The following is an 18,361-nucleotide window of genomic DNA, read 5'->3' as shown; positions in this document are numbered from 1 at the left end:
AGTATCATCTCTGTCACTGTGAGTTGCCTGAGATGTGAACATGTCATGCATAGCAGCAACAGTACTAGATGCAAGGCAGGGCTCCTCAGGTTGAGCAGTAGGGGCATCTTGAGAAGTTTGAGCTGGGTGGGGTCAATCAGCATGTGAAACGGCAAGTTTCCGGCCTCAACTATCCTAGTCACTTCAGCTCAGAGCGACTCAACTGGCTTCTTGCTAGCCGGTGTATTTCTCATCTTCTTCACCTACTTGGTCAACCGCTCAATCACTGCATGCTGCACAAATGTGTCCATAATCATCTTCTGGTTGTCCAAGACTTTGGTAGCTTCATGTTAATGTCAGAAGAGTCTGGCTGTGTGGAGGGCTGCCCCACAACTGTACAAGATATCTCGGATAACTTTGATGTAGTTGTCTACTGTGAGCACGTAATTTTTGCCCTAGCTAAAATTGCTCCTAAAAATGTTTCGAAACGCTCTTTTTTAGTTTCCTAGAATTTAGAAATTTTTCTCTATTTGTTTGTGTACATTTGTATGGCATTTAGTTGTATTCTTGCATAACTAGGAACACTTTAAGTCATAAAAATGTCAAAAAATATTCTTATCTTTCATTCATTGCATTTTTAGATTTTAATTGCATTGTTAGCATTTAGTTTCATGCTAATTGCATTCCTAATACACAAAAATCACAAAAAAATGCATTAATCATTTTTATATTTATGCATTTTTAGGTTAATTAGTTAAGTTTGTTAATTCACACATTAATTAGTTTACTATTAGGTAAAATAGAGGAATGGGCTAATTATGCAAAATGGGATTTAATTTAAGATTTTTAATTAGCATGGCTAAAATTAAAACTAAAGAAAGAAAAATAAAGAGATCCACTTTGGTTTTCAGATATGAAATTGGGCCAAATTCGGTGGCCCAGTTACTCTTCAATCCACCCGCCAATTTATTTTCTAATCCGGTCTAGACCCCTCCACCCTTGAGACCCTCAAACGACGTAGTTCAGGCTTAAAACTACATCTTTTAATCATTCAACCCATTTTAACAAAATAGCCTCTCAAATATCAAATTTTTAATCAAATCCAAGTCCCTCCCCCGATTGCTTCGCCTCATTTAGGATTCTACGACGGCTAGAAATCGTTTCCGCCGCCCTCCACTTCATCTTCGCCGGTGGATCCACCTTTCTCCGCCACCAGAAACCCCCAAAAGACCCCAAATCATCACCATATGACCCCTACCCTTCCCTTAGTACAAATTCACCACTATTTTCCTTCAATTCCTTTTCAATCATCTCGAATAGTAGATCTAAGGATTCAAGAAAATCTAAATTTGTCCCCTTTCTGATTTTCCCAAATTTCGGACCTTTTGAGGTTCAAACCAACATCAATCGAATACTCTTGTTGAAAGTTATCGATTGATCGTGGTTTTGACCTGTTTTATGACCACCAAATTCCAGTCAAAACCCGTTGACCAGCCAGGACCTTTTTCAAGTCCTTTGATGAGCTTTTCTTTGGCTAGTAGAAGGTATTGCTACATACAACACTGTCTTGCAAGGAGAAATCTGTCCAGTGCTCATGTAACAATCCCTCTGGCTAGCCGGAATTTCTTTTTGGCCACCTGGTTTGACCCAATAGGTACATTCTCCCTTCTATTTCTTTCATGGTTCTTCATCTTTATATTTTGTTGGTATTATTTTGTTTGTTTCCGGTCTTAGTTTAAGAACAACATATTTAATTATTGATCAAATGGCATTAGAGTTAAGAATACTTTTGTTTGTTTAATTTCATGTAAGCTGGTGAGTTTATCTCATGAGTTAGCTTGCTTAGATTTTGTTGTCAATTCCCAGTATGATTTTTGTTAGTGTTTAGCTACTGCTTTTAGTTCTTAATTAGTTTTGGTTCATGTTAGAAAGAATTTGGGTCCAGGTAATTATTTGGCATGTCAAAACATAGAAGATTAGTAGGCTTTGAGCCCGAGTTGACATGGTCCATTACTATCTGATCTAAAGCCTACAGCCCAAAAGTCTGTTCAAATAAAAAATGATAAAGTGAAGGTAGTAATTGAGATAAAAGAGGAGAGTAAGATAAGTGGTGGTAAATACTTGGAGATTAAAGGGTATTAAGGGAAATAGACTTGGGAAATAATTGTGATAACTAACTAGAAAACTTCTAGGAAAGAGATAGAAGGATTAACTAGCAATAACAGAATAAGAAAGGGTCGGGTATTATGTCCTTAGGGGAGTAAAAATAAAAAGTAAGAGGGGTAAAAGAAAACAAAATTCTGAAGAGAAGCCCTAAGAAATCCAGTCTATAAAAAGGGTCATTTTCCTCTCATTTGATTCATCCTCAGCTGTTAAAAATTGGCTAAGATCCGAGATAATAAAAGCTTCAAAAACAGGGGAAAAAATATGATCACTTTAAACTTTCTAGGTTCCAAGAGAATAATTCAGTCTCAAAAACAGTGCTATTTACTGCTGATTTTGCTGTTTATTCTGCTATTTAGTAGTTGAGCTCCATCATTCTTTTTTGCCTTTATTTGGCCTATAAAATTAGTCTTCGAATATTAGGTATTTCTCTCAGCTTTGTACTTTAGTTCCTTTGAATAATGAAGCTCCTTGATCTTCTGTGTTGACATTTGTGTGCTAATTTATGATTTTTTGTGATAGTTTATCTGTTAGAGATGTTTAACATACCGTACATGATGATCAAATAGATATATAAAATTAATTGGTAAAAGCATGATGTGGGTGTAATAGTATGCAAAAGTGGTCCTGAAATTTATTAGGTGATTTTTATGAGCAACTTGTTAACATTAAAAAATTTTAGGTTTGGAAAAAAGTTTTGTTTGTTATCGTATGCAAGGATTGATACTCAATTGATTTTAATTTTGTTCTTTTGCTTTGATTGATTGATGTTTCGATCTATAAGATTAGCCCCATGACTATTGTCTTACAAATTCTGATTTTGCTTGAAGAAATACAAAACCACACGACCCAGAGATAGCTATTTCGTGAAAGACGATGTAACGAAAGCGCAGAATCAGATTTAGAAATTTTACAATTCACGTCATTTTAGTCACAATTGTACAATTGAATATTAATCTATTTAGCCATGTATCTGGTTGAATAGATAAACTATGAGCTGCAGTTGTTTCTTTTATGGTTAATTTAAGAGCACTGATGGGCTTGTTCTGGAAGCCTAAGATCTTCAAAGTCCACTAAATCGGAATTAATTTGGACGAGTTTAGCTAGGCCTAGCATTTGATCTTAGTGGGCTTATATATGGATCTGAAGTTCACTAACTTTGGACCCTACATTTATTCAGGCCCAACATCTTTTAGGCCAAATGTGACCCCGTAACTCAGCAAATAGCAGGCTAACCATCTCGGAAAGCCATGACATTTTAGGCTTCACCCTGAGCCCAGCCATAAGCACGCCCCAATTCGCTGGGAGTCTTAATTGTTACCACTTGCCTGAGGCGGATTTTTAACAAATCAGGAAAACTATTTAATTTTAGTCACCATATTCGTCTCCTTGCAACTAATTTCAAACTGGTCATCGGTGCTTCAAAGATCTGCATAGACCAAATTTGTAGATTTATCTAAAAATTCATACACCCTCCTACCTACAAATAAATTTCATAAATCATAGACCTTCACATTTAATCTCAATTTAGGATACTAATCAACTTATGAACATTCGTAATTGCATTAGGCGCAATTAATTAATAAATCGTCACAGTTATGGGTGCAGTTCCTGTATTTAATCCCAAATTCAAGTGTGTGCTCGCATAACTTGCTCTCTTACTTCAAATAATTAATAATAAACATGTTGTAAATCACGGGTGCATTTCACGTGGCGTAATTTGCAATATGTGCAAAACAAGTGCGCGACATCGCGACTTGTTTTAAAAAATTCCAAATTACTTAAAAATGTGCAAATAAAAGCGGCAGAAGTAGAAATGCCATAATTCCTAAGACATGTAATAATTCAGATATACAAGCCAAGTGTAATTCATTAAGGTACCGTGCTAAAACCACGGAATCCGGGAGTGCCTCACCTTCTCCCGGGTTAACAAAATTTCTTACCCAGTCCTCTATATTTCAGAGACCGTAATTCAGAGACAAAACTTCCTTGAATTGGGTTTAAAATAAACCAGTGACTTGGAATACCGTAATAAAATTATTCCAAGTGGAAACTCTTTTAAAATTAGTTAAATCAATCCCTTTTCAAATAATATCACTCCTTTCTTTCCATAATCACCTTGGAAAAAGGAGATGCGACAGTTGCATCCAATTATTGAGAATCACCAACATCTGAGAAACCTGTAAAGTAGATAGTGGGCCAGTGGGCAAAGGCACCAGCCTCAGAGCTAGTGTAGGTAGTAGAGCAGGGGCTGATGGTGGCTAAGGAACAATATCTCTAGCACTGGTAGAAGGCTCAGCTAAAGAGGAAGGGATATTAGAGGGACCAGGAAGTACAACTACAGGCTTATCACACTGGCTAGTAGTAGTGGAAGGCTGACTGCTCTTCTTTGGGTTCCTGGGGTCTTGCAACTTGTATAGATCAAAGGGGCCGGTTGGCTTAATCTTCGTATCAAACTCTACTTTGGAGTCTATCAAGTACTCCGTAATGGTGTTGGGGTAGGGGTAGGAGGTGTTACCCTACTGTACTACCAGAGTGATATTGGCCGACATCAGAGCACCCATATTGATTGGATACCCGGCCATAATAGAAGCCACTAGTACTGCTCTCTCCAGAGATAGGTTGTTCTCGTCCAAGCATGGATCAAGTCTTGTACACACAAAAGTCTGACATGCCTTCGCCTCGAAGCTTAGAGTCTTGCGGAAGATCGGCACTTTGATATCTATTCAGGGGGGGGGGGGGTTAGGCTTAGGTGCAAGAATCTCCCGAGCCATGGTCTGACCTCCTCCTTCTCAGCCAACTTGGCCAAGTATTCCTTTGGCTCCACATCCTCAAGTCCGAGGTAGGCAATCAAAGTGCACTGATCAAATTTCACTTTTCGGTTGAACATTTTGATGTCCCTTTAACAATGTGCGCCATGTTAGCGTAGAGTTCTCGGACAAGGTGTTCCTTGACATCTACCAGCTCCTTATTGAATTTCATCCAGCATTTCCTCTTAGTAAACTGCTCCACGACTGCCGAATTGTACTTGTCTAAGTCCTTGGTGAGGAATTGTCTTTCATGAGTGAGGGACCTTTCTTTCCACCACCAAAAGTCTGTATAAGCATTGAAGCTCGGGAAGCGGTCTTCCCAGACCACCTTCTTCTTTGCTCTTACTGTGCTATCTCTTGCAACCGTTCCCCTTTTTTCGTCATCATGGGCATCATTAGAATTAGAGTCTTGTGCAGCTGCATTTGACTCATGACTAGTGCTAGTTGTGCCCTGGGAGGTGCTCTAAGATTGGAAGGCATAGCATGGGGCTCAGACTGCCCATATGGCTCAGACTGCTCCTCATTGTGCTCTTCAGATAGAGACACTAAATTGACTTCGGAGGCTTCCCTAGACGGGACATAAAAATCTGACTTTGAGAGGCTTCTACCTCTCCTACGGCCAGTAGTTGTTTTCTTGGTGATTGTCTTTTGCGCACTCGGGTGCATGGCACCTCTACCTCTGCCCTTTCCTTGGATACCCCTTCCTTTGGATTTCTCTCCCTTTCCTCTTGATTGCACCATTATCTGTTTATGCACAAAGAGAGTTGTCAGTTATTAAGTTGAGGTATAAAGTAGTCAGGAGTCATCTTGGCATAGAAGAAAGCACAAGAGTAGTGGAAGGTGCATTGCCGAATCATATAGTGGATACGGTGGAAGTGTGATCTGCACAATTCCAAGTGCGGTCCGCAAAAACAAGTGTGGTCCGCAAAAATCCAAGTACAGTCGCACTTCTGCACAGATGTATCAAACCTTCAGAGAGAAGTCTCTGAAGGACAGTGTGGACTCGAATCTGCGGTCTCAGAATTCCAACTACGGTCCGCAGCTAGGTAGGGTCCATCAGCATGTCAAATGACAAGTCGTCGACCTCATCTATCCTAGTCACCTCAACTCGGAGTGAGTCAACTGACTTCTTGCTGGCCCGTGTCTTTGTAAGACCCTATTCCTTGTAATGAATTTACACACTCCATGAAATCATCCATCTTATCATCGTCAAAGTTGAGCAAAACGGCTTCTAACATGTCACCAACATTGATTGTAGCACTTCTGTCATCAATAATGACATCGGTCACCAAGTCCACAAAAGAGCACACCTCATTTCTATTTGGTTGACGCATAGATTTGCATACATGGAATAACACTTGTTCATGAACAACTCGAAAAGTGAGTTCTCCGGCTTCAACATCACAAAGGGCCTTACCCGTGGCAAGGAAAGGCCTCCCAAGAATGATATGCACTTCATAATCAACCTCGTAATCTAGAAACACAAAGTCCGTCGGAAGAATAAATTTATCAACTTGGACCAATACATCCCCAATCACTCCCAACGGTCGCTTCATTGTGCAATTGACCATTTACAACCTCATAAAAGTGGGTCTCGGTTTCCCAATCCTCAATGTTTTGAACACCAAATAGGACATCTAATTAATACCCAAGATCACAAAGAGCTTTAGCAAAATCGGCACTTCCAATAGTACAAGGAATTGTGAAAGCACTGGATCCTCCAAATTAGGAGCCATGAAATGAACAATTGCACTCACTTGATGAGTGACCTTGATTGTTTAAAAATTTATCAACCTCTTCTTGGTCATAAGATCTTTCATAAACTTGGCATAATCGAGCATTTTTTCCAAAGCTTCTACCAATGGCACATTAATAGAGAGACCTTTCATCATTTGAATGAAATTCGTGAATTGATTTTTACCATTTTGCTTGGCAAGCCTTTGAGGGTAAGGAGGTTAGGGCTTTGGCAAGGGTGCCTTAGCCTTTTGCACTACCGGATCCAATATGTCAATGATGTGTTCCCTAGACGGGTTCACCTTTTCTCAGGTCTCCTCCACACTATCATCAATATCACATTTGAACATCATCATGCACTTGAACATCATTTTGAGGGATTTTCTCCTCTTGGATCACTTGGTCATCATCCATATGTTGCTTTTTGTTTGAGGTGGGTGCATTTTTGCCTCTTCTACTTCTTGTGATAACCGTCATAGCATTTCCCATATTGCTACCACCCTTCGAGTTAACTATCGTGTCACTTGGTAATGAACCATTAGGGTGAGTATTAAGAGCTTGAGAAATTTTCCCTATTTGAACTTCAAGATTACGGATTGATGTGGTGTGATTAGCAAGTTGGCATCCGAATCCGTGGTTTATTCCATCATTTGCTTGAACATGTTCTCAATACGACCGGCCTCGGCGGTTTTGTTGTGGAAGTTGTGGTATTTCATCAAGTTGTTCCTCTTTGCCATCCACCTCTCCTAATGGTATTTTTCCAAGTTCGTTGTTCACCATTTGAAACCTACAATCACTTCAACAACTAAGAATCACGAAAGCTAAAGAAGATACTTCAAGAAACAAACTCAAGTACATAGCTACCACCGTAAACTCCCCGGCAAGGGCCAAAAATTGATCACGTCCAATTCACACCCAATTAAGGAATATGAAACGATCATTACAATAATAAACCCAACGCGAGTCAGGGTCGAATCTACAAGGAGTTTAAAATGGGTGTTAAGATAAACACTTAAGGAAGAAACTCGAAATAGCTAGATTTAGCTTCCAAACAAAAGTGGGTGGTATTTCTTCTAAATTAAACTACTAAGAAATTTAACTAACTAATGAACAAGTAACGATTAAAATATTTTTGAAGTTTTTATCAAATAGAGAAAGACCAAGGATTGTAACCTTAACCTAGGTGAAACCTAATGGGTAGAGTGAATCTATACTTGCTTAGTAGATCAGGGTTTGTTATGACTCTCAGTACACAAGTACCCACTCAATACCTTTTGGTTAAAGAGTGATTATGCCCAAATTGTCTCTCACAAATCCAAATGGGTAGCAATCAAAACAATTGAACACGAGTCCAAGTTAGATTATCCCTATCTCTAGTTCAAATCCTTTAATTAAACTAATCGATACTTCAACTAGTTCAATTTCTTGTTAGCCAAGTTTTCCTAGACTAAATTCCTCTTTCTCAAGTAAGAAACTATGAACAAAGCCAAATAGGCATGAATCAACGTTTGCAACCATTAATTCTAACTATAAAGCATAAATAAGGCTAAATAAAATTAACCCATCAATAGCAATCATTAATATTAAACATCCATAAGTTTTATACACTAGGGTTGGATCACAACCCTAGATAAAATCTAGCTACTCATAGCTATTGACATAGAAAAATAAAAAGAAGAAGAAATTGAAGACATAAAACTAAATTAAAATGGAAAAGTGATTGATCATCTCTTATTGTAGCTCAAAATTTCCCCAAATGGCGAAGAATAACTACAAGCTGCTGGTACAATACAAAACGATGCCCTAAAAAAATATTTCATGTCTATTTAGTGCTTCGAAATTCCTGAAAAAAATACCCTTCGGAGGGTTCTACGGTCGTGCTTTATCATCTGTAGTCCGCACTTTGGTAGGTTACTGTTGCGAGTGCTTTCAGTTGGAGGAGTTCTGCGGTGCACATTAGCTTCTGCGACCGCACTTTAGCTTCTGCGGTTGCACTAAATTGCTATGGATCGCACTTTGAGGCGGCTTCGGACTTTGTTCAATTGCATCTTCTCTGATCTTTTAGGCTAGTCAGTGCGACCGCACTTTTTTGTTTGCGAACCGCACTTCTGCCAAAAATCCTTGAAGCTCTAGATCTTTGTCTGCGGCCGCATGTCATTTTCTGCGGGCCACATTTACTTTTGCGGCCGCAGATGGAATTCTACGGACCGCACTGTTCTTGTATTTTTCCTTTTGACTGATCTTACCTGAAATATTTCCTCTTTGAGTTGGATTTCTTCATTGAGCTTATATCTCCAACATACATACAATTCACCCATTCTCATTAGTTGGAGACAAAAATCATTACTTTCGGACTAAAAACTAAAGGAATAAGGTACTAATAACTGGTTAAAATCCGCACTTATCAATACAATATGAAAATATGCCCCAAAAACGTGATACACGACTATTTATAGTGCTCCAAATTTCTGACAAAAATACTATTCAGAGGGTTTTGCGGCCGTACATTAACTTTTGCGGTCTGCACTTTGCTAGGTTAATGTTGTGGGTGCTTTCAGTTGGAGGAATTCTGCGACCGCACATTAGCTTCTGCAGCCGCACTTCAACTTCAGCGGCTGCACATGAATTGCTGCGGGCCACATGTGAGGAGGCTTCAAACTTGTTCGATTGCACATTTTCTGATCTTTCAGGATTTGTCAGTACGAACCTATTTTTGCATACCAAGTGCGAACGCATTTTAGCCTGCGGATCGCACTTCTGCCAAAAATTCCTGAAGCTCTAATTCTACTTTTGCGGCCCATTTCATCTTCTGCAGATCACACTTGCTTTTGCGGTCGCAGATGGAATTCTGCAGAGCACACTTTTCTTAGCATTTCTCCTCTTTGTTGAACTTGTCTAGATCCTCCATTTTTGAATTATTTTTCTTTATTGAGCTCACATTCTCCAGCACACCTGCAATTCAACCATTTTCATTAGATTCCGAGACAAAAACTATTAAATTCGAGCTAAAAACTATAGTAAGAAGGTTCTAATAAGTGGTTAAAAATCATACTTATCATAACCCCATCACGACTGGGAAGTGTTCTGAGTCACTTCCTACTGTCCAAACTCGGGTCTTGGTTCCATCATACATGTCGTTAATCACCCTAATGTATGTTATAGGTACACCTTTAGCCTCTAAATATTTTCATAAAAACCTTCCTTGGGACTTTGTCTTATGTTTTTCTTCTAGATCAATGAACACCATATGAAAATTCTTTTTCCCCTCCCTATACTGCTCCACCAATCTCCTCACAAGATGGATGTTTTATGTGGTTGATCGCCCCGGCATGAATTCGAACCGATTCTCGAAAATAGACATGTTCCACCTCACCCGCATCTCCACCACCCTCTCCCAAACTTTCATAGTGCGTCTTAGCAACTTGATGCCCCTATGGTTGTTATAATTTTGAATATCACCCTTGTTCTTGTACAATAAAATTATTGTACTCCACCTCCATTCTTTAGGCATTTTTGTCGTACTAAATATAACGTTAAATAACCTAGTAATCCATTCCAAACCTGCTCTGCTCGTATTTTTCTAAAATTGCACCAGAATCTCGTATGACCCGATCGCTTTCCCCCTACCCATCTTGCGCATAGCTCCCTTAACCTCCCTGAGCTTAATATGCCTACAATACCTAAAATCATGTTAACTCTCGAAGTGCTCCAAATCCCCTAACAGAATAGTTCTATCCCCTCTCTTCATTCAAGAGTAAAATTTTGTTTAATCTAATTGTATACTCTATACAAATATATGATATACTTACTTAATCGATACAATTTTTATAAATAAACATCTAATTACAAAACAAATGTCCTCAACTAACAAGCAAAAATTCAAGGAGAGAATGTTGTTCCATAAGTGGTGATTATGCATTTTGGTAAACTATTTCAAACACCTGTAATTGTCCTGTTTAGTTTGGATTATGTACGAACATGATTATTTACGTAAAACTTTGTAAGCATATTGATTTGTATTAATCAATATTACTAGAAAAAATGTTAGCTAAGTTGCATATGTTTTTATGTAATAGCAAGCACTAATCTAATTAAAAAAAAATAATTTTAAGAAATAGTTTAATCAAGCAAAATTATCCAAATCAAACAGGTTTATAAATTGGAATCTTTACATAAGCAGCCGGTGTGATTAACTGTTTACCTTTTCTGGCCAGTATACATAGATTATAGAGTTATACACATCTTTTATATGGATTATATACGTGCGTCTATTTAGATTAATTCTTCTTATAAATTTTAAGACCAATACCAAACTATAGTTTATCTAAAAAAAGATTACGTATTATAGATAGCTATAAAAAATTTAAGTACATTTTAAAATTAAGTATAACCACATATTTTTCTCTTTTTCTCGTCACTTAGATTAGCCATTCACAATTTGATTCAAGCATCATATTTTACTTTATTATAAACATTAGAAATTATTCATGTGATTAATAAATATTAAAAATCTACTCTAGCGCTGAACTTTGAAAAATTAATTTTAAAGATATTAAGTTAAACTATAGAGTGCAATTTTGAGAAAAAAAAGACCTACCTCATACTCCAAACCAAATGAAAAAGATGAGGAAAGATCTTTAACCATAACAATAGGAGTTAAAACATCAAAATAATTCAGTGCCTTCTCTCTACTCACCCACGCCCTTAAACTCTAGATTCATTTCCCAGGAATGAACCCAGAAACAACTGGAACTACATCCCATGCATCCATTCCACCGAAACCACCGGATTTACCTACTGATCATTCAACGTCAACTACTAATTCCACCCCAAATATTTCAAATACTGCCTCATTTAAGGAGAAATTACTCTCCCAGGAAATTATAACAGACACTCTAATTAATTCCAACATCAACATGATTGATTATTCTGAGCCAATGAGAGATGAATCCTCCGACGAAACTCTGTCCTCCCAATTCAAACACATCTCCCTAACAGACGAGAACAGAGAACGAATGTACTCACCATGGCAATTCTCTCTCATAATCAAACTCCTAGTTAAAAGAGTGGTCCATCAGTACCTAAAAAGGAAGATCCAAGACCTTTGGAAACCAAACGAACCGTTCCCATTAATTGATATCGGATCAGACTTTTACGTAGTTAAATTTACCAAGGAAGAAAATATGGCAAAAACTTTACAACAAGCACCATGGTTTATTAATGGCCACTACCTCTCTGTTAGAAGGTGGGAGCCTAATTTTGTTGCTAGCAAAGCTAAAGAAGTATACTTAGCTGTCTGGGTTCGTCTTCCTCAATTACCCACAGAATTCTACGATGGGATAGTGCTTGCAAGAATTGGAAACTCAATTGGGAAGCTATTGCGTATAGATGCTTGTACAAGTTCAACAATCAGAGGAAGGTATGTGAGACTGTGTGTGCAAGTCCCACTAGACCAGCCGGTCCAAACTGCAGTTCAAATTGGTTATCATCTACAACAATTACTGTACGAAGGAGAAAACTTCTTGTGTAAAGCATGTGGTCGATTGGGTCACACAGCACCTTCATGCATCTATCCTAAAACAGTTACAGTGAAACAAATACAAACAGGACCCTGGGTCATCTCCTCAAACTCCACAGGTAAGGGACAAACAAGTGAGGATCTGTGGCAAACAGTGTCATTTCCCAGAGGAAACAAGCACAAGCGATACACTGCCGCTCCTTCACAGGTCAAAGATTAAGGACAACAACCAAGTATCAGTATCAATATATTTAATCGGCATCAGGTAAATTTCTAAATAATCAAAAACTAGATTTTAAGCCTAAATCTTTTAATACTGCTGAGCAACCAACTATGCACGAAACTACCTATCAATCTACTAAAAAGCATTACAGTCCTAGTGCTAATCCTACCACTTTTGTTCTAACCTCTAATAAATTTTCATCACTGCTAGCTGATAATAATGATTTAACAAGGGTTGATGAATCTGCCATAATGGATTTGGATGAAATAATCCATAGCCAATCCACAGGCAATGCTCATTCTTTACCCACACGAAACCATTCCCCTACTCCCCAACTTGGATGTCCACATGGCAAAACAGCTGCATGCATCCATACCACTCTAGGTAAACCAGCGGCCCCACCTCCTAAACAACTACTTGGCATGCTCTCTCTTCTTCATAATTCCCCTAATACACCCCTTGATGACTTGTCATCCAACACTGGCCACGTGGCCATGCAAACTAATTCCCCAATGACGGATAATCTAGGATCGGAAGTAACTGAGCAAAGCATGCAAACCCAATCCCCTATAATAGATACTCAATCATTGCCTTACGAACCCCAAGTTCCTACTACCTTTACATCTCCCCCTCCACAATATGAATCCACCACAATCTCTCACAAGGAGGAGAATACCACTAAGCCAACTTTCCCCTCATCAACGTCCATCCATACTATCCAGAATGGACAATCAAATACCGAACCCCAATCTTCCGATATATGTCACAAATGCCCTCCCACAGGACCATCAACCAACGACATGGTTAGAACAAGGGCTTCAGGGACAGGCAACCTTCTTCACGTTGAACATCCAGAACCAAGAGGTTCTATTTGTCCTTCAAAACCGTCAGATCCTAGCACAACTAATCTCAGAGGGAATGAGGCTAGCAATGTCAAACTACATCAACCACCTCTGGTTGACGAATGTCCTCGACCCCATAGCTCTAGCATTAGCACCTGCTCTACTCCACAACATGCAAGCCCATCGGAACCTTCCACACCACTACAATCCACTGCGGAACATGCAGCTCCTTTACTAACTTCCATTCTTTGCTCCACAGGATCAAAACACTCCTCCCTTGATCCATGCATGGCAGCCTATGCCACAACACTTCCCACCACCGATGGATATTCACCAAGCACAACCCCATCTCCATCACAATGCACCCATACAAGAAGAGGAAGGAATAGTGAGGCAAGAGCAGATCATCCCACCACTAAACATAACATCGTTCACAGAAATTTCAAACCTACACGCAGTCAAGATCATGCTATTTCAGGCAATGGAGGACAAGAAGTCTATTAGCAAGTGCCCACAGGAACTGTACAAATGTTCCCTCGACATCAGGCCTCCACTAAACGAGGTAGTAGGCAACTTCGCAGTCATACTAAGCCCCTCAGTGAAGGGCAGTGTCCTACAACATCCCTCTCTCGATCCCTCAATGAGTAGACTTCCCAATTTTGTCATTTGGAACATCAAGGGTGGAAACAATGATGAATTCAAGCGCCATTTCAGGGACCTTCTGAATACTCACAACCCTTCTCTAGTTGCCCTTCTGGAAACTCGAATGACCAATCACATAAGCATTGGAGATGATTTCCACTTTTCTAACATGGTGGAGATCCCTGCTCATGGTCAGTCTGGGGGAATTGCTATCCTTTGGCATGACTCCATTGTCCAACTCAGTCATATACGCCTTGATGGTCAGGAAATCCATGCGATGATCCAGGTACTTCCCCATCACCAACCTTGGTTGTTCAGTACTGTTTATGCTAGCACTAAAGTAAATATTAGGTCTCAACTTTGGTTAAACTTAGAAAATATTGCTAACAATTACAAAGGCATGTGGTTCCTAGGTGGTGATTTCAATGAAGTATCTAGTCAACAAGATAAATGGGGAGGTAGACCTATTAATCGTAATAGAGCCTCACGTTTTCAGTCTTGTATCAACCACTGTCAACTTATGGATCTTGGTTTTAAGGGGGCAAAATACACGTGGTCAATCATAGACATAATCGCTCCGACTTAATTTTAGAACGACTTGATAGGTGTTTTATTAATGAACAATGGCTTGAATATTACCCTGATGCGTTTGTTACCCATCTTCCTAAGACATATTTTGATCACACACCCCTCCTCATTTCACTATCCCATTGCACTAGGCTTCATACTAAACGTATCTTTCATCTTGAAACCTACTGGTGCCATCACCCGGAATTTACTTCTATGGTTATGGACACCTGGAATGGGCAAAATTTATCCAATGCTACCACTCTTTTCACTAATAAAATAAAATACCGGGCTGCCAACACTTTTGGCGATGTTATTAAAAAAAAAAAAAACTCTTCTGGCAAGACTTAGTGGGATCCAAAAATCCACCAACTATCCTACGAGTGTCTTCTTGAAAAATCTCGAGCAAACCCTCACTAACGAGTATAGCAATCTTTTAAAAATAGAAGAGGATTATTGGAAACTTCGTTCACGTATAAATTGGCTTAGTGAAGGTGATGCAAGTACTAAATTTTTCCATATAAGCATTTAATCGGAGAAGGAAAGATCGTATCTCCTTTTTTTAAGGATGATCATAACAATTGGATTAATGATCCAGATAAAATCCTTCAACACACTTTCGATTATTTCCACAACACCTACCAAACAAGTCACGAATCATCAAATTGGATAAGCATTCAAGCTTCCCCAATCTCATCCTCCGTTACTGATTTATTAGCATTGGATAAACCACTACAAAATTATGAGATCACTAGGGCTATTTTTTCATTTAAGCCTTTCAAAGCTCCGGGACCGGATGGGCTACACCCATTCTTCTATCAGAAATATTGGCACATTGTCCATAAAACGGTTTTTGATTACTGTCACTCCATCTTTGAAAACCTCACCATGTCTGAGCAGCTTAATACTACCTTCCTTTGTCTGATACCCAAATTCCCTAATGCCAACGAGCTGAAAAATTTCAGGCCAATTGGGCTTTGTAATACAACTTACAAAGTCATTACCAAAATCATTGTCAACCGTCTCAAACCTTTTCTGGACACCCTCATAGGCCCTTTTCAATCAAGCTTTCTCAAAGGAAGACGGCCGGCTGATAATGCCATTCTCATTCAAGAAATTATCAACCACTACAAGAAAATAAAAGGAAACAAAGGAAAAATGCTCCTTAAAATTGATTTGGAAAAGGCATTTGATCGCCTTGAATGGTCTTTTATTCGTAGAGCCCTCCACTATTTTCACTTTCCACCCAGAATCACTAAACTCATCATGTCTTGCATTACTACCTCTAGTATTGCTGTCCTGGTTAACGGATCCCAAATAGAGTTTTTCAAGCCATCAAGGGGCATTAGACAAGGTGATCCTATGTCACCATACATTTTTATCCTATGTATTGAACTTCTGTCTACCCTTATCAATCACCAAGTCGATTTAACTCTTTGGGACCCTATTAAACTTAGCTCAAACGGGCCATCCCTCTCCCATTTATTCTTTGCGGATGATCTAACCTTGATGGCAGCAGCTAATGAGAAATTTGCCTACACAATCAAGTGTTGTCTTGACTACTTTAGTAGACTATCATGGCAACAAATAAATCACACAAAGTCTAAATTACTCTTCTCTAATAACTGCTCTACTACTCAAAAAAATACTATGTCTGCCATCCTTAATATCAAAGTTAGTGACACCTTTGGGAAATACCTAGGCTTTCCAATTTTGAGTAACAAACCTAAGCCAACGGATTACAATTTCATCCTTGACAATCTTAATAAAAGACTAACTAGTTGGAAAACACAATTCCTATCACTAGCAGGGAGAGCTACTTTTATTCAAACCACTCTCAATGCCCTCCCTAACCACATTATGCAATACACCATGCTGCCCACAAAAACACACCGTCAAATTGACAAAATTCAACGAGATTTCCTGTGGGGTAGCAATCAAACATCCAGGAAAATTCATTATATAAAATGGGACACTGTCTCATTGCCCAAGCATGATGGGGTCTAGGGATAAGAAAATCCTTGGATAAAAACAAAGTGGCTATTAAAAGCCTCACTTGGCGTTTCTTTATCCATCCCACTGCTATCTGGGCAACAGTTCTTAATTCCAAATACGGTGGTCGATACTCAGATACATCTCACTCCTTCATATGGAAAAACATCCTCACAGGATGGACCATTTGTAAAGATGCTATTGCATGGCATATTGGAGATGGTTCACACGTAGACTTTTGGCATGCAAACTGGCTGCCATGTATAAAAAGCATACGAAGCATGATCCAAGGTCCCCTATCATACAAAGATTCAACTCTCAAGATTTCAAATATCTTCTTTAATAGGACATGAGACCTATCACAGCTATCCTTTGAGCTTCCATCCCATATTCTAACTGAAATCCAATATTTCCAACCTATAAATATCTACAACCACACTGATACTCCGGTATGGGCACTCACCAGTGATGGTATCTTCACCACAACCCTCTTATCACCTCTAATGCAACTCACACCCAAAGTAAAAACTTTGCTTGGCTTTGGAAACTAAACACTTGGAATAAGCTTAAATATTTCATATGGCAATGCTACCATGATCGACTACCTACAAGAACCTTCCTGAATCACATTGGGATTGCTACTCCCTTGTACTGCCCAGCTTGCCCCACCACTGAGGAAACATCTCAGCATATTTTTCTATTTTGCCCAATAGCAAAACACTTATGGGAGGCTCTAGGTGTGAGCATTCAATCAATTGATACCCAATGTGCCCACTGGCTGGACAACCTTTACAAGCAAAAACCTCATATCGTCTGCCATTCTTTGACATGGGATTGTCTTTTCTCTTTCACTCTTTGGCTTCTTTGGCTATATAGAAATAGGAACAACGTCCATAATCTGTGCAACTCAGTAGATAGCAATCATGTTATCTCAAGAGCCATGGAATATTTGCATTGTAGTAACATCAACTGCAACAAACTAGACAGACCTTTACAAGTCGCTACCAAATGGGAACCCCCCACTATCCACCAACTGAAGCTAAATATAGATGGAGCTTTTAAGGGTAGATTTAAACAAGGATGGATAGGTGGGGTGTTCAGAGACTCGACTGGGAAATGGATTCTAGGCTTTACTAAAACAACTACTGGCCTATCTCCTCTCTATATCGAAATTGAGGCATTATGCTATGGCTTACAACTAGCACTAGCTTAGCAATTCACAAATTTTCAAATAGAGACAGACTCTGCTTCTATACCATAATGAATCTAATTATTATCCACCATATAATGCACTTATTTCTAAATGCAGGTACTAGCTGAAGATGTTGGGAAATCCACCAATCCTACACAATTTCAGGGAAGGCAACAAGATAGCACATGATATGGCACAACATGGAATCCAGCAAGCCAATGTCTACTATAGTTAGATATATTTAGAAGTCCCCGACTACCTTAGAGATGCTGTGCGGGCTGATATAGAAGGACTTAATGTTACTAGGACTACCACCACTAATATTGTCGTGTTAAATAATTTGGCTATGCTGGGAAATCCTGTAATGTCATCTTTTGGTTGTAATGCTACTTCTACTAGTATGCCTACGTCTACTCCCAATGGGAGGACCAGACCATGTAACCATGCTACTTAGTAATGAATAAAATTTTCTTGTTTGCCAAAAAAAAACCCATAACAATAGGACAACGCCAAAAAAAAAAAAAAAAAAAAAAAAAAAAAAAAAAAAAAAGTAGAAACATAAGATTATAGGAACTAAATGAATCTTCTGCAGAAGTTCAAGACCTTAACAATTATATGCTAGTTAAAGAGGGACTTTAGTGTAAATAAATACAAATAACCTGAACTAAATGTAAATAAATACAATCGAAACCTGAAATA

At 38.8% G+C, this 18,361-nt stretch overlaps 1 protein-coding gene across 1 annotated transcript; it reads left to right on the top strand.

Moving 5' to 3' along the window:
- Positions 1 to 11,416: 11,416 nt before the first annotated feature.
- On the top strand, positions 11,417 to 12,424 carry LOC109208333. Its single transcript, XM_019371433.1, has one exon. The coding sequence runs from the start codon at positions 11,417 to 11,419 to the stop codon at positions 12,422 to 12,424; it is 1,008 nt and encodes a 335-aa protein (XP_019226978.1).
- Positions 12,425 to 18,361: the final 5,937 nt, after the last annotated feature.

This window comes from Nicotiana attenuata, unplaced genomic scaffold (assembly GCF_001879085.1).
Source record: "Nicotiana attenuata strain UT unplaced genomic scaffold, NIATTr2, whole genome shotgun sequence".
NCBI classification, from domain to species: Eukaryota; Viridiplantae; Streptophyta; class Magnoliopsida; order Solanales; family Solanaceae; genus Nicotiana; species Nicotiana attenuata.
Note: the sequence above shows the minus strand (reverse complement) of the source record. Positions and strands in the feature narration are given on the sequence as shown.

Excerpts from the sequence above, each read along its gene's own strand:
- LOC109208333 (XM_019371433.1), top strand. The coding sequence starts at position 11,417 with ATGAACCCAGAAACAACTGGAACTACATCCCATGCATCCATTCCACCG.